The 23,828-nt window shown below is 37.3% G+C and overlaps 1 protein-coding gene across 1 annotated transcript in view; it reads right to left on the reverse strand.

Moving 5' to 3' along the window:
- Window positions 1-4,816: 4,816 nt before the first annotated feature.
- kcnk12 (potassium channel, subfamily K, member 12) overlaps window positions 4,817-23,828 on the reverse strand; it is a 49,140-nt gene continuing 30,128 nt past the window's right edge. Inside the window, exon 3 of the mRNA XM_008429921.2 lies at window positions 4,817-9,774. Coding sequence (XP_008428143.1) covers window positions 8,882-9,774 — 893 coding nt within the window. The 3' untranslated portion in view covers window positions 4,817-8,881. The remainder of the gene's footprint in view (window positions 9,775-23,828) is intronic.

Consider the following 23,828-nt stretch of genomic DNA (forward strand, 5'->3'; position numbering starts at 1 on the left):
TCTTTAATGGTTTTCTGAATAACAGCATAACTTCAGGTGCTGGTGTAAAAAAAAAAGAAAGAAAAAATATAGACTTCTTTGGTGAAATAGATGTTCTTCCCGCTATTTCACACAACTTTGGAAATGTGCCAGTATTCCGGTAAAACAAAGACCCTGCTGACGATTTGTTAAGCATAAGGAGCTGGAAAAGCTGCAGTCCTTTTAGGTGGGTGTTCGCTGCTTCAGCAACAACACTGGAATGTTTTCTGTCCGTCCTCACAGGAGAATCAAGCCTTCGAGACAGAAAATTGCTGCTGAGTCCAGGCGTTGTGGCACATTTCCTCTGCACAGGCTTCTCTTTCGGCCTTTGCGCAGCAAGATAATGTATGCTGCTTTTTTTTTTTTGGCATAATTTGCTGGGATCAGACTCATCTCAATAATGAATGCAATTACAGGTTCCCCTTTATGCCTAACATCCTGATCGGCCCATTACTGTAAAAGCCAAGCTGTTTCATGGTCCTGCATGTGTTCTGCCTGCAACAGGGTCCAAGGAAATTAATTCAGCAGAATCGCATACCGAGAACCACTGATAACTTACTGTTAAATCAGATCGATGAATACAATCGAATGATGAGCGATTAGTAGGAAAAAAAAAAAAAAAGTCCCCCTTCAATAAATTTGCTCAAAAATGTGATGAAGTTTTTCGGAAATATTTGCTTCAACATCAGAATCAGAATAATTTTGTGTGTGGACAAAGAAGGAATTTGACTTTAGTTCTCGAGCGCTCATAGTGAGCAAACAAAAAATAGAAATACAAGACTTTAGAGAAAATAAAGTAAGAATAAAGGACCAATATGAACAAGGATTTTTTTTAGAAGGAAATTAAAAATAAAGGTTTTATATAAGAGTACAAATATGCTTATTACACATCTGCTGTGGTTATATCAAAATTCAGGTTCTCCAGATGCAGAAGCATAATTCAGCTTCTGTGAACCATAAATCTGGAACAAACTGCAAAACTGCTGAAACACTGAGTTCCTTTAAATCCAGGCTAAATCTAAATGCAGGACTTATGCAGTACTCTGTATCGCTCACCAAAAATCGCAATATTACACTTAGCTTTTAGCTTGAAGGTGACAGAAACGTTTTAAGGAGTATAAATAATTTTGCATTGGAAAATTGGCTTTGGAAATTCAAACCAACAAGTTGCAGATCTAATTTCTGTCTCCATAACTGATATTTATTGCTGATTTAAAAGTTTAAATTTAAAAAATGTATTTTATATATTCTGTTTTTACTCTATGTTTTGTTCTAGTTTCCCACAAAAGAATAAAGATACTGTAGTGTTTAAGGTCCATTTGAAGGATATTTAGATATTTTTTTTACATGGTTAAGATAATGTTCTTGTTGCAAAGTTATTAAACTAAATTTTTTATGCTCTTGAGATGATAAAGCAAGACTATAATTGTGGCAAGCCTCTGCTGCAGATAGTGTATAATTCTAATTTTACATTTATTTTCTGGGGGATAAATTAAAACAAAGACTGTAAATTAAAGAAAAAAAGGGGGGAAAAAACATTTCTGTCTCAGAGTAATGTAGAGAAAATCCCTCACACAAGCTCATTATTTAGCATGTTTTAGCTTTGTTTAATCCACACAAAATCCTAAGAATCCAAACGAGATCTGTAGCGTTTTGAAGCTTATGAGCAGACTTATTCTTGGCAGTAATTTCCTGGAATTGGTGCTGCTGTCTGAGAAAACTCCAGAAGGATCATTAGGGAATTATAATGCAATAATCATGTAACATCAGTTATTATAACAAAGATTTTTCAGAAAACTCTTTAAATGGCTGAAAGATTTTCCCCTTTAGGCCATGTTGAGCCCTTCTACTGGCTCATTTTCTCTCAGAAACCTTTTAAAACAAGACATTAGCACAGAATAAGAATGAATAAAACGAGGAAAAGTCAGTATCATTATCATTTAATGTAACTCCTTTCTCGTCTCATATAGGTTTCATTTTCCGTTACATAAATATAAAAGTACAATCATTTGTATAAATGTGCAACTTGCAAACTGAATTCATTTGCATACATTAACTGGATGTTGAAGCAAGCAACATGAGACACACTGAGGTATGAAATGGTGCTGAGGTGAGTACAGTCACGGGTTAAAGTAAAGATGGCAGAGTTTCTAAATCAAGAGTGTGGCTCCAAATCATCTGCCTTTGTGGGGAAAAAGAAGAAGATGACAAAAGGCACAAATGTCCTTTAAATTTGGGAAATTAAAGTCTGTACAACTTTTAAAGTTCTGAGCAGCCATGTACAGTGGAGAATAGATCTAACAGATACGACCTTCAACCAACTTAATGTCGCAAACACTAAGAAGCTAACGCGCTCGTTCTTCGCCCAAATCCAAGAGAGCAAATTGTTATGCATCACACTGCGATTATGGAGGGAAATGCTAAATAAAAGATAATTCTGCCACCGCTCCGTCAACCGCGTCAACAAATTACACACTAACAGCATCTCCAGCCTTTTTTTTTTTCCCCGTGTCAAGCTAATTGTTTTATTATCGTGCTTGCCACGGAAGCATGACATTTTAATGAAGAGCCGCTGCCTACGGAGCCATGTGAACACAGCGCAATATGTGTTTACGGGAAATAAACAGCGTCAGTGATCATTTCCAACAGTTCAAGCCTGAATTAACACTGAAAACTTCGCAGCAGCTCATGCAGCACCGCCACCGGGGCCTGCTTTGTTGTGCGGCAAGTTGCGCGGCTCCCACTTTTGAATTCTGCATCGTCTCGCTTTAGTCGTAGGGTTTATTGAGAACATGAATAAATTAATTAAAACGCAAACACATTGATATCCAAATTCCCGTTGCAACCAAACACAAACGGCGCTTACTTGACCAACTGTTTTCTCTCACAGAAGATACAGAGAACAGCAGGGCCATTAAAACCATTGTAATCAATGGAAATCAATTTTGCAAACTGCAAAAGGATTGTGAGGTACGACTTGCACAAGCTCTGCTTGCCATAAAAAAAAAGGAAGGTGTTTGTTATATGCAATGACTTCTGTAAGGCAATTGATTTAAAGCCACACATGCATATAAGGTGACCAAATGTTACTCTTGATATGACTACAGCATCAGCCAGAAGTCTTCATGCACTCACCATAGACCTGAATGTCGTTTTAATTTCAAGCCTCTGATGATAGATTTGAACAGTTCTTAGTTATTTTTTTTTTTTTGTTTTAAGCGGAATTGCTACACAAAACAATAATTGAAATTTCAATGATCCTGTATGGCTTTATTTTTTTAAGCCATACAGGATTTGAAATTTAAATACAGGCTAAACATATATATACACACACCCCATTGTACTTGGATAAATGAGCCTCATTAATGTTTAGATCAATCACATAAGCTATCCAGGTAGATAAATGGTTTATGGTCAGCTGAAACAAAGTTTGGGTTGTTTGACCGCAGTACCAAGAAGAAAGCTTGGAGTACGAAAGCTGAGGTTTTCAAACTTTGAGAACACATGCATGGTTGTGGCAGCATCATCCTGAGTGTGTTTTAGTGTTTCAGTGCTGCTGAAACACTAAAACAGTGTTGTAATCAATAACAACTTAAAGATGAGCAATTATGCTCCCTGGAACAGGTTAGGACAGGTCTGTGGGCAACACCAAACATGTTCATTACGTTTTCTTGCACCAAATATTTCTGAGAAAATAAGATCTCTCTGCTGACTAAATGTCCTGGAGCTCAGCTGGGGTTGCTAGGTAACGGACTGGGCTTCACTGGGTTGCTAGGTAACGCCAGTGATTTGAGGTTTTTGGCTACGTTCATACTGTAGCCTGAAGTGACCCAATTCTGATGTTTTTGTCAAATCAGTTTTTTTTTCTACAAGTTTATGCCATGAAGGTAACCATTTTAAATGAGTACTTCCATTTTTGAGAAGAAAAGTGGTCAAATATTTAGACAAAATTACACCAGAACCTGGTTGACGGCTGCAAAAGCATTTTTGATTAGTGGGGGTGTATGTGTATATATTCAAGCATCTATTTCAATTCTTTTTACTGTGTGTATTATAGAAAATCCACAATAAGTTCAAAGTAAATTTCCTGCTTTTAAAAATCATCTAAGGTGCATTTTTGTGTTTTTTGTTGACAGTAAAAATCATTAAACCACTGTAGTCATATCATGATAAGTCTAAGCCAATATCTGAGCGCCACTGCTTGTATCTTGAAAAGCTTGACGTGTTTTCAGTTTCAGGAAAAATACAGATTAAAACATGATTATATTTATTTATCAGCATTTTGTACCACAAAATGCTACAGGACCACAAAATGCTAAAGAATTTCTTCCTTTTAGAGAGTAAGGTTATGGATATGCAGCTGATTATATAGATGTATTATTGAAGGAAGTAATGGAACCTCTGCCACTTTAACCTTAGCTCTTAGAGGAAAGGTGAGGGTTCATAACATTATTTACTCCATCCATCCATCCATTTTCTTTACATCCTGCCCCTTGGTGGGGTTGGGAGGGTTGCTGGTACCTATCTCCAGCTGAGGTGCCAGGCGAGGGGAGGGGTCACCCTGGACGGGTCGCCAGTCTGTTGCAGGGCAACACAGAGACACACAACCATGCACACACACACACTCACACCTAGGGGCAATTTGGAGAGGCCAATTAACCTGACAGTCATGTTTTTGGACTGTGGGAGGAAACCGGAGTACCCGGAGAAAACCCACGCATGCACAGGGAGAACATGCAAACTCCATGCAGAAGGGCTGGGGCCGGGAATCGAACCCAGAGCCTTCTTGCTGCAAGGTAACAGCTCTACCAACTGTGCCACTGTGCAGCCCCATTATTTACTCTTTATTGATTATTTTAAAGAGTTGTCAGCAATTCAACTTCTAACCCCTGGAGATAAATTACAGCAGGGAAATCATCACTGGATTCAATATGTAATTTGGTACAGAATACCCATATGACTGCTAAAACATTTTAGGGGTGTGTAAGTTCACTGCTGTAGTGCTGCTGTAAGCTTTAACACATCTCCACTTCAACATTAGTTTTTTTGGGGGAAATATAAAATATAAACTTGTTCCAATCAAAAACAGTAACAAATGCAACAAATTCTGTGCATTTTGAAATGTTTTGCTCTCATTCTTTTCCCGCATTCGTGCTTTTGCAGGATGGACAAATTCTGGTTCTTTTATTCCATTTTTCTGCTGAGTGACTGTATGACAGACAAGTTGAAACAGAGACTTTGTTCCGTGTGTAGATATTTGAGCTATATGTAGAAAAATAGATTTGAAACAGTACTCTGTTTTATATACAGCTATGGCTTTACCATAATGGCATGCAGAAAAAAACAAAACAAAAACAAAATTAAGCCAGGATGAAAATTTAACTACCTGAGTCATTTTCTCTATTCCTCTTGGTTGAGACTATAGGGAGCAAAGGAAATTATTCAGATCTATGCACTAAAACTCAGAGCTTCGAATTCAGTCCACACCCTATTGTGAACGGTCTTTAAAAGACATTCCAGTTCTTTACATATATACATTTATGACATGCCTGTTATTCACAGTGTAAGAGCAGGAGCAGCAGATCTGAAAAGAAAAGGAAGCAGGAGGGAGTTTGCTTCAGTGCGTGCAAAGTCAAAGGAGAGATGCTGGAGAAACACAGGAAAGAGAAAAAAAACACACACACAAAGTGCATTGAGGGACGTTAGATGTTGAAGAAAGACAGTGGCAGTGGGTGATCCCGTGGCCGCAAATTTGCATTGAGCATGAATCTGGATCTGGAAGGGGTCGATTAACGCCGCCGCAACTTTCTGCTGCCGTTCCCCCACCTCCCTTACCCACATCACTGTCACCAACACAGTTCAGCTATAAATGTGTCCTCCTCTGTTGAGTCGATGTTTCCGAACATCAAACATCGCATGGCTTCATATATCTAACACATAAATATCTCATAGAAACAGCAATTTCAAAGCCAGACTGTATAGAGGACTCGATGTTATCCAACAGCACCTTCACACTAAGGTGATTTTTTTTTTGTCCTGAAGCAAATGAAATGAATTTTCATGAGCAGTTAGAATAAAGCTTCAGATTTAAATCATGGCAAACAAAGGTTTGCCCGTAGAATAAAGAACGCAGGTGTTCATAAAGCATCTGACTCCCGTTAGTAGGCATGTATCGATCCTGCTTTGGGAACCTTTTCTTTGAGAGATGCTGAGTCCCCAAGCAAAACATCATCAAAACTCTGCATGTGTCCCTCTAAAGAGCAGCGAGCATAAAACATCAAGAATGAGAAACTATCTTTAATAAGTCTTGCAAAGCTGTAATATTTACGAGAGTGGCTGGACTGTAAAAGCTGCAACAGCACCACTCAGTCTGCTGGATCTACTGGAAGATTTTAAGTCGAATGCAGATTTTGTCATGTGTGAATACTTCTTTGAGAAAGTTTTCTTCCTTCAGCCTCTCTGTTGGTCATCGGTTCTTATTTAAATCACAAGGTAGAAAGACTCTGCTGCCTGGAGATGCTCTGCTGTCTCCCTTTTATCTGCTCCAGCCTTACTGGTTTTGAATACTTTGTGATTTTTCAAACAGTTGAGTCTTTTCTAAAAGTACTTAAGATCTTTCCTCACTTTTTTTTATGTGACTTTTGTATTAGCTGACAACCTCTGAAGTGATCCGTCACCTCAAATAAATTAAGGTTGGTATTTTTGTAATTTGTACAATGCCTTGCAAAAATATTCACGTCCCTTAAAACTGTTTTCAAATTAAAAGCACAAACGTTGTTGATCTCTACGCAGATTTTAGACTTAGCGCCAACACAAAGCAGTGCATTAGTGAAAGTGTAGGAAAAATTACATTGTTCTATGTTTCTTCTGACTCATGAAGAATACTGGACTTTCACTAGGTCACTCTAAGACATGCATATGATTTGATCTAAACAATCTTATTGTATGTTTAAATTTGTCCTGCTGCAAAGTGAAGCAGCCTCGCTTGTTTTGCTGCCTTTCAGAAGTTTACTTCCAGGTTTGCCCTGGTTTTACCTCCATCATGATCTGTTGAACCTGCTTAAGGGAAAAAATCTTCACAGCATGACACTCTCACCACCATGTATCACCATGGGACACCATGTTTACAGTGATAAGTCTCACATTTTGCTTACAGGCCGAAAAGCTAAATCTTAGTCTCATCTCACCACAGCACTGTCTTCGAGTGCCACAACATCCCTGCTGCAATAAACCAGAATACAATGAATGATTAGTGACTGTAGCTTTCGCAAAACTTTCTGACATACCAAGTATGTATTTCAGCCTTTTGATTCAGGTGTTTTGGAGCAGGAATGTAACCAAAAGTTGCAGAACAGTGGCTCTTGAGGAGTGGAGTTGCAGAGGTTTGTTTTAGATGTTTGGTCTCTTGCTTCTGGCAAACTGCAGACAGGATTTATTTCAGATTTTCTTCCAGAATGTTTTCTCTTGCTACTCAAACAAAATAAAACTAGATTTCTGAAGGGCACAGCTGATAGTTGTCTTGTGAACAAATTCTCCTCAAGAGTTACCACGGATGTCTCTGATTAATGAGACATTAATTTATCCTTGATTAATATTAATTCCAACTTTCAGATGATGGATTAGAACAGAGCTTCCTATGATTTATAATCTATCGCTGCTATAAACTTCTTCATAACTTTATTCCTGACCTGGTAGAATAAAGGGAACTGAACAGTTTTCATTTGAAAAGGTTTCCTTGTACGTTGCAGGTGTGCACTGCTGTGGTCAATCACATAAAATCCCGACAAAATACATTGAAGTTTGTGGCTGTAATATAATAAACTTTTCATGCGGTAAGAGTACGTTTGCAAGGCACTAAATCTGAAACTTTTTGAAATCAGAAACAAATTTATGACCAAGCTTTAGCACTTGACTGTATCTCCTAAACATCTTCAACCTACGTTCAGTATGTTTTCTCATTTATTCTGTTTTGCAAATACTTTTAAGATATTGCAATCAATAACTATTTAAACACTAAAACTCCTTATCACCCTCGCTGTTAAGCCTAACACACATGGCAGAGAGAAAGAAAGATTTGGATGGTGCCTTCTTTTACCCGACAAGTCAATGTCTATGGCCACTCAAGCATGTGCTTATAGCTGATAAGAAAGTCAGTCCCTCTCTAACATGAAATAGATTTTCATTCTTCGTCTTTCTTCCATCTGCAGAGAGAGGAAATAACCCTTTGTATCCTGTTGGTGTAGCACTGGAAAGGCATCCTGTGCTACAGCCCTGTTTTAATCAGCTACATCACGGCCATGCGGTGAAAGTCTACTTATCACTGTTTGCCCCCGGAAAAGAAATCAATCATCACCAAAAGGATGTGGTAGGGGAGAAAAATATGGAAGGTTGAGAAATGGTGCAAAAATGCATGACAAGTGTAATGCATAGATCAGTATGTGCTATATCATTCAGTGGTTATACTTGTTTTCGTCAGCATCCAATATGTACATTCAAATGACCTGGCAACACCCCAAGACAGTAAAAACTGTGCAGTTTGCTTCACTTGGCTTCTGTTCAGCTCAATGATTCAGCCATAAAAAGTCTGACGAGCTGACCGATTGCACCAAGGGATTCCAGCCAAGCTCTTCAGTGACTTGTTTTATTTCAGGGCTTTAGGTCTAGAATAGGGTCACCATGCTTTAAGATCAGCTCTGTGATTCTCTCTTCATGCCGCCATCCTCACCGCAGGTTTGTAATCCCAGTCAGGAGTAAAGATGATATATCTCATGCATAACAAGTTATCCTTTCATTAGCATGTCAATGTTCTGCAGTGTGGCTTGAGAGGAGCATGAATGCTTTGTTTTCCACCTCTCTGTGAGTTCTACCTTGAGTTACTTGTCTCTGCCAGTCTGTTGTTCATGATGCCAAGCGCCCCGACCCCCCCAGAGAAGCCGTTATGGCGGGAGCTGCCGCAGACCGTCCTGGGGTATCCGTTGGCAGACTCAGACAGCTGCTTCTGCATGATCGCCAGCGACACCTTGTTCGATGCCGCCAGGTCCTTCATGGAGATCATTTCCCCTGATAGTCTCCGTGCTTCAGTGTCACTATCGCAAGGCCCGTCTGATTCTGGCTGATGGTTGAAGCGACCTTTGCGACCCCTGGAACCCGGGCGGATGGCATTTCGCCTCCCCAGGAAGGCGTTGGCCTTATTGCAACGTTGGCAAAACAAACAGCTCATTTTCTCCAGCATCCAGTTGAGCACCTGCTTGATGACAATGGAAATGACGTTGAAGAGCGAGTAGATGCAGCAGACACCCATTAACATGAAGAAGAAGTTGGCCACCCTGTAGAGGCTTTGGTATTCGTAAGCGGCGTCCTGGCTGCTGACGAAGTCTCCGAAGCCAATGGTGCTGAAGGTGACGAAGCAGAAGTAGAGCGAGTCTAAGTAGGCCCAGCCCTCCACTGGGCTGTACATGGCCGACGCACAGCAGGAGATGGTAATGGCCGACAGTCCCAGAATCAGCATCACGTGATAGACGGAGGGCTTCCATCCCGGCAGAGAGTAGGCCGAGAAGTCATGCCGAATCCCCGGCGGAAGGAGACCGCTGTTCCTGATTCTCCTCTCCCTCACGGCCTTCATCACTACAGCCAGCAGAGTGATGATGCGCTCCAGGAAGAGGTTAAAGAAGAGGATAGTGGCAGCACAGCCCAGAAGTCCGTAAAAAATAAGGAACACCTTCCCTGCAATTGTCACAGGCGTTGTCATCCCAAACCCTGCAGAGACATACAGATATCACACAGTTAGTTTCCAAGCTGAGACAGAACACTACTTTTCTTTAGGTTTTTTTTTATTTTTTATTTTTTTATTTATTTATTTATTTATTTATTTATTTATTTATTCATTCATTTCATTTAATACAAAAAAACAATCTAACTCATGTTTTGGTATACTAAAAATACATCTCAATCCATATGTATTTCAAATTTTAAAACAAAATGAAATGAAAGGCAGCAGAAAGAAGAAAAAAATCTTATAATATCTGCCCCTTTTTTCTCAACTCTGAATCAAAAACAAGAGGAAAAAATGGTTATCTTCTGCAACAACAAAAAAAGAAAAAAACAAAATCAGTCGTCTATCTCAAATTAAAATATATACAACTTTTTGAGATACACATCAGTTTCAGACACATGAGATATCGATTTGTTGGAAACAGCAAATAAATTCCTATCGTTTGGCTTGTTGTCAGAGTTGAACAACCAACGTGCTGCCCAGTGGCTAGTGATCAGATATCTGATCGTCTCAAAGTGGCTAAGATAGCTTGTGTTACGACCGGTGTCGTAAGGTTAATTATATAAACATGCAGGTACCCGTCTCTGATTGGCTTTCCAGAAGACGACGGAAATGTCTAATTGGCTGCTTCCCGTGGGTGATGAATATAAAGGCTGCTGAAGCGGACTTCCTGTGTTCCATCCTCTACTCATCTCCACCGGCCACACCACTTTCCTTTGTTCACCTGTGTTAGAGTTCTGGAGTGTAGGAGTGAGCTGCCGTTTATGTTTCCTTAATTTTCTCATGTTTTTTCTTAGTTAGGAAGGTAAGTTTTTGTCTTCTGGTTTATTTACTTTCAATTAGGTAAGTTTCTGTTACTATTTAGATAGTTTCCTTTTGTATGTTGTTTTCGGCTATAGCTCACTCTGAAGCCAAATACTCCGCTTGTAACATCTTTATTCAAAATACATCTTTTTTAAAATAAATAATAATTATCAACTGTTCAACTTTGTGTGTGTCGGTTGTTGAGATCTGAAGAGGATGGATCCTTCATGTTGCGACCTGGCCACCTCTAGACTGGCTGGTCATAACACTTGAACAACTCAAAAGTTTTGAATGTCATCTGGATAAAGGTGATATAATGGAACTTACTAATAATCTGTCCAAGGTGATGGCAAAAAAATAAGGGCACCAAAACAGAGCCTTGGGAAACTCCCCTTATGATGGAGACCAAACAGAAACTTCAGTGTCTTTTCAAAGAAAACTGATGATTTTCCTGAATAATTCCCATTATCTTTGTTGTGCAATATATTGCATACAAAGAGCTGAGCTGAGAATCTTCTGAGCAGCTGTCTCAGTTTAACTCGAGTGTTAAAGCGTCTTTCAGATCTCTCTGGCTTTACTGTGCAGCCAGGAACGATTACTCGGTAAGGTTTAATGTCATGCTAATGAAAATCGGGGATGGAGAAGGTCAAATACCATATATTCTCACAGCCATTTAACTGCCACAATTATAAAATAAATCACTGTACATATTTCCTTGACTGAAATAAATCAGCCAAGCTTACTTCAATTGAATACACTAAACATTAACAAAAAAGGAACGGCTATAAAAAAAAAAGAGTAATGGTGCAGAAATCATAAATCTTTCAAGCTCCAAAACCCACCTTGGATCCGTCTTTGGGAGTCACAGTTTCATATCATAGAGTATATTAATAATAAATTACATTAATGCACAGCCCCTTCCACACATATTGGCTCTCCCGATAAAGATGTGTAAAAAGCCTTTAAAAGAATCAATTTCTTACTGCAGTAGGATAACTTTACACTGAAAATGTTTGAAAAAGTCCAATCCTTATTTGAACTACAATCAATCAATCAATGTGGTGCCACATTGGTTGATAGCCATATTTTTTAATACTTTGTACATTTGCAGTACCAAAAGATTACAACCTTCTCCTATAACATTTTGCCAGGGTGGTGTTTACAGAAATATCATTTTTATCTACTGGTCCCACTTCTTCTCACTGTGCCTGGTGGCAAGGTAAAGCTTTGTATTTTTTCTCATGACTACCAATATCAGAGTATTTAGGCGAATAGTGATTTTATGCAGTTGGACACACATCTGCATTATTTGAACAAGTTCTCTTGTTTTTCCCATTTCGCACAACAATTAGCAAGAGGTCTAGAAGTCTTGGGTTGCTAATTAAAAGCTAAAACACACTTTGATCAACTTTAATATTAAGGAATAATTATAAACATTGCTTCATTTAAATGTATGTTACAGGAGTCATTTAGTTTTGTTTTTTTACAGTGTGTAATCATGCTACGGCAATAAAATATTAATTAATAATTTTTTTTATTTGAATTTAATTTATTTCAACATTTTAAAGCATCTTTATCTGGAGTGCCAACAAGCATAGAAGGTGCTTTCTCTTTCAAAGACATTCATTAGGCTCCACATGCTATATTTTAAGCTTTATCTTCTTATTTAGGGGCATCTTCTGGGGTGGCAATTGCCACCCCAAATGAGAGCCTTGCCACCCCTGTTGCCACCCCAGCTGGCGACTATGAATTCAATAAATAGTTATGGCAAATTGGACATTAAGCGCATGTCCGATTTGTGCTTAATGTCCGATTTGTTATCAGAATCTCTTTTTTCCGATAACATTGAATGCAACACAATGTAACCTGACGTCACCAGCTTGCATTTACCAAAATTAGTAACTATTGTCAAGGCCCTCTCTACTTTGAAGGCAATATTATGTGAGTAAAAATGGCAAAATTGAACAGCGCTTGTCTTCCCTGCGTTCAAGTTTTTTCTTCTCTTTGTGTCGTTTTTTAAATAAATGAAAGTGTGCAATACCGCCACCATCTGGTCTGGAGTGTGAACTGGCGCTAATGCCGATGATTGTCAGGATTTACATCACACATCTGAAAATGCATTGGGTACTTTCTTAAAAATTACATCATGATTATCTTTTTTTTTATTGTATGCAATTTTAATAAATAGTAAAAGATCATTAAGGCACTTAAAAATTCATACTTTTTAGGTACTTAAAAAGTATGTGAATTTTAAAAAAATATATTTTGAGCATATATTTTTAAATATACTACACAAAATATATTTTAAATATAGGTTGAGAAAGTATATATTTATACTTGGGCAAATATATATTTTGTTCACTTAAAGTATACTTTTATTTAATATATTAAAAGTGTATTTTGGTACAATTAAGTTTAAGTGTGTTTAAAGTTCTAATTTTGGAATTGGTACAAGTATACTTTTAGTATACTTCAGATGTATTTATACGTACTACGCTTAATACTTAGTATACTTAAAGTGTACTTTCACAAATTTAAGTATGTTTGAAATATTTTAAAGTATACTTTTTTTCACCTGGGTGAACTGAGCCATAGTTTGTCATGTTTCACCTATTGGTTATTTATTATAGTTTAATTGCTAGATCAAATCACTGAAGCCTGATATTTTATTGGGGAATCAAAATAATCTGATCATTTTACTTATTTATTTTTTTATTTAAAAATCTGGGGTGCATTTGAGTTCAGCATTATTACTCAGATACCCCAAAATAAAATCGAGTGAAGTCCATCTTTGTCATAGCATGAACACCAATGTTTACACTGTTTTTCAATGCTTCCATGCAATGCATTTAAGGCACGTATTGCTCTACACCAGTGTTTCCCAACCCTGGTCCTCAAGGCACACTGATCTTTTATGTTTTAGATGTTCCCCTGCTTCAACACACCCCATTCAGATGATTTCAATTTAGCAAAACCCTGTTAATCAGCCATCATTTGCAATCATGTTTGCTGATGATGCAGGGGAGCATCTACAACATGCAGGTCAGTGTGCCTTGAGGACCAGGGTTGGGAAACACTGCTCTACACCTATAATTAATTTGGTGTTAAGAGATGAGCGTTTTCTACTGGTAACGAACTGCAACGAAGTATAAATCGAGATTTTTACTTTTGTGTTGAATGTTTGTTTTATAAAATATCTAAAACTAATCACAAAAAGAATGAACTTTTCTGCAAAATTCACAGCTACACAATTCTTAAGTATAAAATAAGTGGTATTTCCAAAGAGCAGAAGAAATCTTATGTTTTTTGATCAATAAGAATTTTTGTTGCTAGCCTGTTGCTAAGAGATGGGTGTGTTTACTGGTAACCAAATGCTACGAAGTAAACTTAAGATTTTTACTTTTGCAAAATGTACCAACGGTAAATGTCTTGTATCTAATAAGGTAAGCATTATTTGGAAAGAGCTTGTGTTTTATAAACAATATTACTTATTATTAATTTGGTGTTAACAGATAAGAGGGTTTTTTCTGGAAACTTGCTGGTAAGCAGGCGCAGGCAGATGGAGGATCAAGAAGACAAAAAAGACCTCCATCATCAGTCTCCTGTTGGGCATTTGGGCAGAAAACTGTGTGAGACTGAGCTTTAACAACCTCCGCTGGTCTGCTGTCCAGTATCAGCGTAGAGGAAGAAAAGCTAAACATGCTTCAGAGCTGTGAGAGAAGAAGACTCTGAACTGTTGACGCTTGTTTCATCTGTGGACAACATGGACATTTCCTGAGGGACGATCTGGACAACCCAAAGATCCAACGCCAAAACCAGTTGGACTGACAGGAAGCCAGAGGAGAAAGACGGGGGAGGATTTGGCTGCAGCAACGGCGAGACCGAGCGTCGAGTGGAGGAGAGGGGCGAAAAGGAAGGAGCAACCTGAATCCACATCAGCCACTGTGAAGGATGACCTGTCTGTAACGTTCATTTAGATCATGACTTTAAATCTGACACAGCAACAGAGTGAGCAGCAAAACTTCACTCAAGTATCAAGTACTTCAACTTTTGACACCAAAGAGGACAATGTCCAGAGCAACAGCTAGTTTAGATGTTTCTGAAAGGCTCTCCACTCAAAGAACTATTGCTGAACTATTGCTGATCCACTGGCGAGTGACCGAAGAGGAGAGTGAAGATTTACACTGTCCTGTTATCCTTAAATATGCATTTAAAAGAGAAAATCAACTTCAGAAATTACTTGGTTTTTAATGAGTTTAATTTTGACCAAAGATGATGAAATCAGATGTTGCCTGGTTGTTTATAACTTGGGTTTATTTAGAATCAAAGAGGATGAAGATCACTTTGAAACTGTTTTGTTTTAATTTGAAGTGTCGGCATTAGAATCAGATGGGGCAACATTAAAATTTTACTTGTTTATTATAACGTGGGTTATATTAAAATCAAAGAGGATGAGATTATATTAAATTTTAATTAGATTTTCATAGGATGATGACTTAATTTCACCTAAATTACATTTAGGATTTAAATTAAAATTTACATTTAGGATTTAAAATTAGTGTTAAACCTACATTTTCATTAACATAAGCAACATAAAATGAAATTATTCATAATTATTGTGTTAGGGATGTCTAAGGATTGAAATGCATGCTCTTATTTTGAAGAGAAGAATTTGGGATTAAAATAATTACTTATTTAAACAATTGGAAATATTACTTAGAAAACGGTTTGGTAAAGTTTTGTGAAAGATGACAAAACATATAGATGACCGTCTCCCTGGCAAGGAGAGGTTACAGGGTAACTTTTCCTACCTATCAGAGGTAGAACAATAAAGGGATGAATGGATGAATGCCAGTGGGTTTTTTGTATCCTGTGTATATGATTTTGTTTCATCATACAGAATAATGTTTCAGTGACTGAATGAATATGTAATGTCTTAAAATGTATGGGATAATTTTTCACTTCTCACTATAAAAATTGTAGAAATGTCCTTTTATATCAGACTCATGTTGTCTCTGCCTGGCAGAGCTTTCCATCCAGAATTGCTTCATGATTGATTGTCCTACTCTGTATTGTGCACAATTCATAAATAAACCTGACTGAGTGATTTTACCTGAACAGTGCTTGGTAATAGTTTTTTCCACAACAATGGACAAAAACATTAAAGGCTCTCAAGTAAAAGGCGTGGCGGTTTTAGCTAATGTTGGACCCATGAGCAACATGCTAACATTAGCATATTAGCCTGCAAAGACTTTTGTGCGTCATCTTTGTAAAGAAAAATCAACCTTTAACCATATATGCGAGTAGTAAAGGCATACATGACACATGWAAACATACTGAAGACGAATAACTCGCCTTTAAAGAAGCTCTGCTTCTTCCAATGTACAAAAAAATCCACAAACGTTCTAGAAGCTTCCCACACTTTCCTGTGCACGGCAGAGCTGAAGCGTTCACTCCAGTAACAAAAATGGTCAAATCCAGTTTACTCAAAATAAAGTAGTCTTGTACTTTTCTCAGGCCAAACATGTACATTACTCACATTACTTGAGTTGAATAAACAATTTAGTGAGACTTGAGTAAAGCATACAAGCCTAATTTAAGTAAGAATAGGTAAGCCAAGATACTGCGCAGAACCCTCAAACTCCCAGGCCTCTGGTATAGGACCGAGCTCAGAGGATGAGAGAGAGAGAGACCAAGAGAGAAGGGATATAGGCATATGCTGCCACCCCTGAAAAAATCCCTGCCCCCCTCTTGCCACCCCATAGATATTTTTCTAGATCCGCCCCTGTCCTTATTTTATACTTTATATTGATGATCGACTGTCAAAGCACATGTCTCCCTTTAACTATTAGAATTACCTGATTTGTGGTTTCTGTTCCAGGCTCAATGTCAGGACATGTTATGTACAAACACACAGATACGCAGGGATTTATGCTACGTTATGTCACATATCAACAAAGCAGCAGATGTTATTTTTGTCAACAAATAAAATCGTGCTCAAATATCAGCAAGTTCACTTTCGGGGCAAGGTTAATAGATTTTTCCATCAACCGTTTCAGTCTCCTCAGAGCATTAGGCCAGATCGTTTTCCTCCTTTTTTCCTCCAACCATCCTTGTCAGGTAATAAATGGCATCAATAGCATGACAATACTTCTTTTATGATGGCCAAAATGGCTTTTTTGACCTTATCTCTGGCCGTGAAAACCACTCCGAAGCGTGTCTTCTGTTGACATGCCAGCTCATTTAGATCAATTTTGATTGATACAGATTGTTTTATAGACAAGAAGGAACACGGCTCGCTCACGTGTACAAAAACCAAACAAAGGACGACTTTTGTACGTTACAGATGTTGACATGCCTGCTTTTATGACAGTGACAAAGTTCACCAGCAGACATCGAGAAAACTCCAGGGTGCAGAAGGGCGAGGGGTTCTGATCACCCAAATTGAGCCCTTCAGTGAAATCCTACTTCAGTGTTTTGCAGTTAATTAATTAGCAGCCCAAGACTCTTTAACCTGCCCGAATCAGTGGGAAAACAGATTACCTCTTCTCAGAGCTTGCAGAGACAGCCTTCCGCACCGTCTCTCATTACCAAGTAAATTACCTAAGAGAGGAAAAGGCACCAGGCATTGATTCGGTGTAGCATTTCAGAGCCATTACTCCAGACCACTGTGTCAAGACACATTAGGGGATAACATCCAATAATAGAAAGCAAAGCCCCAACTAAGCAAACACAAGCTTATTTGTTTACAAAGACTTCTTTATTTGCACAATAAAGCTCTTAAATAAAGGACACAACTGAAGCCAGCGGGAGGGAAACGGAGGCGCTGACCTCAGCGAACGAGTTGAGATGAGTTATTTCATCCAGTGGAACTTGATAAGCCATAAAATTATATGTGTGCTAATCCGATTCAGTCGGAGTCCCGGGAGAATATTTATTCATTAACATTAAATAAAGTATTCTCAACTCAACATGGAAAATGACGCTATGCCTCAGCGGCTGCACACATAATTACACACCAGAGCTTCAAGAAGGAGGAGAGTTATTTAGATGGTGTCATTTATAACCATTAATTATGATTTGACAGTTTTTTTTTTTAGCAAAGGTCTGTGCTAAAGGTTTCTGCGATCTGAGGAGAGGGAGATTAATAGATGATAGAACACAATTTGACATTATGTGTCTTTAAATGACAGACACATTTCATCAACACTTTAAAAAGCAAACACAACTGCTTTTCTGCAGGTCAATTACAAATGTCCTTGTAGACCAATAGGTCTAGTCCAAACAACGTCTTATTCCTGCAGGTGGAGGCCTGGATATAAAATATGTGAGGCACAGGACTTTAGTATCCAATTTTTTAAATCTTTACAGTAAAAAGGCTACATTTGTTTATTTATATCTGTCTCATAAAATAAAATCAGTGAACCTTGTATCTAATCAATCTTAAGGATAAAATGCTTTTCTTATTTACTAAATATCACTAATACAATTATTTATAAAAACTTACAACCAAAGATTTCACTCCATACTCTACCTCTATATCTGTCCACACAAATTAACCTTCTGGCACCTGTTGAATTCCTAACGGGAAGTCGTTGTTTTGAAGCATTCTGATTGGCTGACATAGGTTTTATTTTTGCGCTATGCTGCCCCCTATGGGATTGGCATGTTTAAAGCAACATTTAGGTGCGTATTTGTGCAGGTTCATGTGGACGACAACTTTTGTGTAACTGATCCCGTGTATGATATACATTCTTTTAAAATGATGAGGCAGAGATATTTGCTTTTATAAAGACTCGGCTACATGTGTACAAAGCCTGGTACTGAATCTTGATTTCAGCTCTTTTCTTTTTTTTCAAATTTTCAATTCTTAAAATAAATTAATTTCTTAAGTTGCAGAGAAACTGGCAAAAAGTTGATAATATTCTCTTCTTTTTTAAATATGAGATTGAACATTAATTTCCTGGGAATAAAACATTCCACTTTCTAGAATACAATAGGTATTATTAATCTACATGCATTATTGATCTTTGTTTTGTTAGCCTTTGTTATTTCTTTTGATTTTCTTTGATTTTTCTTTGATTTTCTTTAATGGATGCAAGTTGATTTTTAAGTCCTGATTCTATTAGTGATTAGCTCTCAGTGGTTCTTGTCATATTAATCAATTTAAGTGGTACATTATGTTTCATAATCTTCAATTAAAGTGCTATTGTTTTTTTTACTGATTTTAAATAAATTTAAATTGAATCCTGCTTTTTTCATGTAGCAGGCGTTGCTTCCAGTGAAGATAAAATTTAAATCTTCAGATATATGTTATTTTAGTTTATCAGATGATTGATTTATGAACAATAAAACATTTTAAGGTAGCTTAACGTCACTACAACAATGAAGCTGTGTCTGTTTAATGTCAACAGCATACAATAAACCCCCAAAACCTAATCTGTTCAATAGTTTCTGCAGAGCCTAAACATTAAAAATCTTTGGATGACAACCTTACATTTTTCACAAATCCCTCGGGTTTCAGAAGACGTCTTAATTCAAAGCCTCAGGTTATCATAACGGGTCGATACTGGACTGTAGTGGATCAAGCATTTGGGATGGATTTTACTGCCAGTGGTCAAGTGTAAATCACCTGCGCTCTACAGTTATCACATAACACAATCTAAAATAAACAGCTCTCACTTCAGTGGCAAAGTTAAGTGGTACATTATGTTCCATATTAAGGCAGGGGACATGAACAGCTTGGTAAAATTAGAATGGGTGGCGCTAATAGTGATATTAAACGCTCTGCATTTCATTTGATGCACACTGTCCACCACTCAACTCTAAATAGCAATCAATTAGCAAATTTCATACATATGAGCCACTGTGAGAGGAGGAGTGCTGCTCGAACTCTGCAGCATGCGAGGGTTTTTATTGGAGTTCTGGTCAGAGGTTTACATACACTCGTCATTGGTGTGAAAGTCAAATTATTGTGGCTTTTAATGATGCATTTTATCAATTTTTGTCCAGTTTAGAATAGTGATACAAGATATAAATTGAACAATATTTAAGAGTAAGAATTGGGTACTCAGTGACTTTCTCTAAATCTTTAAATTTTACTAATTGGATTAGTGTCTGACTTTGGAAAGTTGCAGAGAAATCACATGCTTTCTCAAAACGTTTCTGCCAGATTTCTGGTTATTTGAATTGACTTAATAAATTGGTAACTTTGAATTGGTTGGTTGGTTGTCATGGACACTTCTTTAAGGACAGACAACAGATTTTAAGCTTAACATTTTCTCCCATAGGGACCTGCTGTTGACAGTGGCGCCCCCAAAGAAGGGCCCGAGGGGGCATGCATTTGAATGGCCCCATTCAAATGCTGGTTGAATGTCCCAGTCTTCAATGTAGACTTGAATGTAAAACCCAATAAATAAGTAAATACAAAATAATTAGACAAATAAATTAATTCAAGGTTTCCCTCAGAAAACTTGCTAAGTCCGTTGGTGGATCCTAGGGCAGTCATTCATCCAGCGTCCTGCCTCGTTTTTGAGTAAACATTTTTTTACATTTGACAGAAAATTTGAAAATCATTTTCAAATGTCAATAACAATAACACGTAATTTGATAATTATGTGATATTCAAAGATTGGAAAATTAACACCTGAATACCAAATATAAAATCTTTAAAAAATGCAAACATTTCACAAAAAATTCAGCAAAAAGTCCAATTTGAGCTCTAATTTAGTTTTTGAATTAGTCAATGAAGTTGAATGCTGTGCTATCATTCTACCCTGTAAAATTATGTCTGAATTATGACACTAAAAGATACAACAAAGCCTTAAATGGAAAGCTAACATGAATGAGTGACAGTGAAATGGCCTGTCTGTCACTTACCGTCGCTGGGAGTGAAATATTTTGTGTAAAAGTCGATAAAATGTTCAGCTCAATGCCAGATGGCACACAGAAACACAGAGGATATAATTTTCCATTAAGCATCTGGCTGTGACCATAGAAGTGTGACTGATTGTAAGCCATTTTCACAAATGAAAGTCCTACAAATGAAGGTACAAACACTGAGTGTTTTCATTATTGTGAAAATCTGACTCAAAAACCCAAACTAGCAACATGTTTCTCTATTTGTTTTCAAGCTTGTCAAAGAAATAAAAATAAAAGCCTATTTTTTCTGCTGAAGATGAGAATCCATAAAACTGCTGTAATCAACACTTTTTAAAGCAACACTTGCATGAAAAGGTTGTTTGAACTGTCAACAACAATCAACATCCACTGCACAGCGTTAAAGGTTATTTCAGCTCTTTTTCACTTAAAAATGCAGCCGAGCAAGAAACACTTATGAAGTGTAATCTTTGACCTACATCATTTTGGCTGCTTTTTCATGTCACTGTTCTTAATTATTAAGTAGAAGAACACCACCTCAAACATTTGGCAAAATAATCACAAAATCAGTGCTGTGACTCCAAATCATGACATTTTAATAATTTCAACCTGTTAATTTAACTGAATATCATAATAAAAACATAACCTATTTTAGGCTCTTATTAAAATTAGATTTTTAGAGCCTGTTTCAAATTTATTTTCAGTCGATGTAGCCAAGAACCAACATTAAGTTATCGTTTTAAGTGTTAATATTTTATATTACCATTTGCAACGCATGCTCAACAAATGGTTTAGTACTTATAAATGTTATGGGCAACAAATGCATTTTTCTTTTTTCTTTTTTTTAAATTAGACTCCCAATGGTAAATGTGCTATAATACAGTACGGAAAAATGCAATACAGCAACTTGACTCAAGGCATAACTTGGGGAAATGCTTAGTTGACACACACACACATACAAAAAAAACATATTTGTTTGAGAGAAACATGGCAAAAAGCAGAACTACCAAGAGTTCAGAAAAACATAAAACAGAGAACAGGGCAAGAAAACCAAACAAAGCACAAAGGATCTGATGAGAATGAGAAAAGAAATAAACTGCATGGTAAATAACAAACTCTGCACTATTTTCAGCTGCTTTTAAAACGTATAGTCTGTTGGGTTCCCATAAAAACCCTGTAATACCACCAGCAGATGACAACAATTTCAAATAACTACGTTAAAATTCAAAAGCATGAGGATCTTTAGCACAACTAAAGTAGTTCTAGGCTAAAGACGATTTATTGTTTTTCTTGAAGTTGGATTTTCTGAGCGCTCCAGTGCAGTGTTTTTAGTATTCGCTTATAATTGCTCTGAATGTGGTTCAAAGGCGTTAGAAATATTTTTATTACCCTTTCATCTAAGATTTTGATTCTCATCTGCTCTTAAAATGCTTCAGATCAGGGATTGTTGTTTTAATTTTTTTGATCTTTTAGGGTATTTTATGTTTTCAAACACAATTTTTCAAATGCTTCTCGTTTTTACAGGTCTAATCATTAAAAACTAAGCCCCCAAAAAAGTGGCTTATTGCAGTTAATTTATGATTAAACTATGGGGAAATAACTTAATAAAGTATGGTCCTGGTTGGTTTGTAATAATCATTTGCAATCCCTTTCCAAGGGCTGCATATATTTGCCTTAGATCACACAAACATGAGCTGACATTTACAGAGGATAGATTTGTTTTTTGCCAAAGCAGAACTTCAAATGCAGAAAAAATTTTACTCATTATCTGGGAAACTTTTCAAACTCTCAGCACCGTTTGACAGCCAGCTGGGTTCAGACGTAAATGAAGGCAGGTTATAACCAGACTCCTGGTGTGTCTCACAACTCACAGAAAGATCATCCTGCAGCTCATGTTTTGTTTGATAAACGCCCGCTTGGCACCTTTTACAAATTAATGCTTCCTCGAAGAGGCATATTGATTCACTTTACTAGAATGTTATCCTCCCAAGGTTCTTGCTATAAATCTTTCCGTTGAATGTTAGAGCACCTTGCCTGTAGCAGAAAAGAGTTCAGTAAAAAACAAAGAAAGGAGCTGAAAGGTCAGTCGGCAAAAATAAGGATGAAAAAAATTAAGTAGGTAACTTTGAAGTAAAAGACTCTTACATCCAGATTTTATCAGTTATCATCATAAAATAACCTTTTTCTCGCCAAGAAGGAATACATTATCACAAAGCAAATGGCTTCTTTTTACTAACAACAAAAACTCAAATATTCTCGTCTGAATGTAAACATCCCTGTTGGCATTAATTGCACTTTTATCAATTTTTCTGCTGTTATTGCACATTTGTTTTTCTGTACTGTGAAATGCTTTATTGTAAATAAAGTATTAATGCTCAACACGCATACATATTACAAAAAAGTCCACAAAATCTTACCAAGTATTTTGTAAGATTGTGCAAAAAAAACTTCAAAGTAACTTTTCAGTAATATGTAGAAACTTGCTTTAAGTCAATATTGTTCAACATCGATCAAAATAATTAGTTCCACAGGCTGATTTTTATCACTTATAACAAGACATGTTTCCCATGTTATAAGTGAAAAAGTGGAACTAGTACTTTTTGTCAATTGATTGGAATTATTGATGTAAAACAAGCCTCTATATTTTGATTAAAAAGTTACTTGAAAGTTATTTTTTGTCTTTTTTCCCCCACATAAAATAAGACATTTGCAACATAATAGACAAAAAATTGGTACGATTTTTTTCGCAGTGTACTTGTACATCCTTTGAATTGTGCTTTCTATTTCTGACAGCTGCACAAGGATTTTTATGCTATCTTAGTACTATTATTGTTCATCTTGTTATTCTATGTGTCTTGTGCTATCATTCTGAAGAGCCTCACATTGGCCTGAAACAAGCGGCAGCAGAGACCGCCACGCCTGCCCGCCCCTCTGATGACAAGCAGGAACTGATTAGTCACGAGCGTGGCGCGGCAGGGGTCCGCAGAGAGGACAGAGGGCCGAGGAAGCAGCATCACGGCCAGACCTGCGACACCATCTGCTGAGGAGCTGCCAAGTTTACTGACTGCAACAGAAATACACACAGGATGCTGCCAGGTTTACAAATAGCGCATCAAAAAATAGGTCAGTCTGTTTGGAGACCGTATCAGTGCATCTGTGAACTGATGGTGAAGTTAAATACCGTAGTACATGTCTAAAAGCCAGCACAGTCAGTGATGCTTCTGCGGGACCCTGCAGCAAATCAATGAGAATTTATCGCCCTGCGAGCACACACACACACACACACACACACACACACACACACACACACACACACACACACACACACACACACACACACACACACACACACACA

Source organism: Poecilia reticulata, linkage group LG15 (assembly GCF_000633615.1).
Source record: "Poecilia reticulata strain Guanapo linkage group LG15, Guppy_female_1.0+MT, whole genome shotgun sequence".
Taxonomy (NCBI): Eukaryota; Metazoa; Chordata; class Actinopteri; order Cyprinodontiformes; family Poeciliidae; genus Poecilia; species Poecilia reticulata.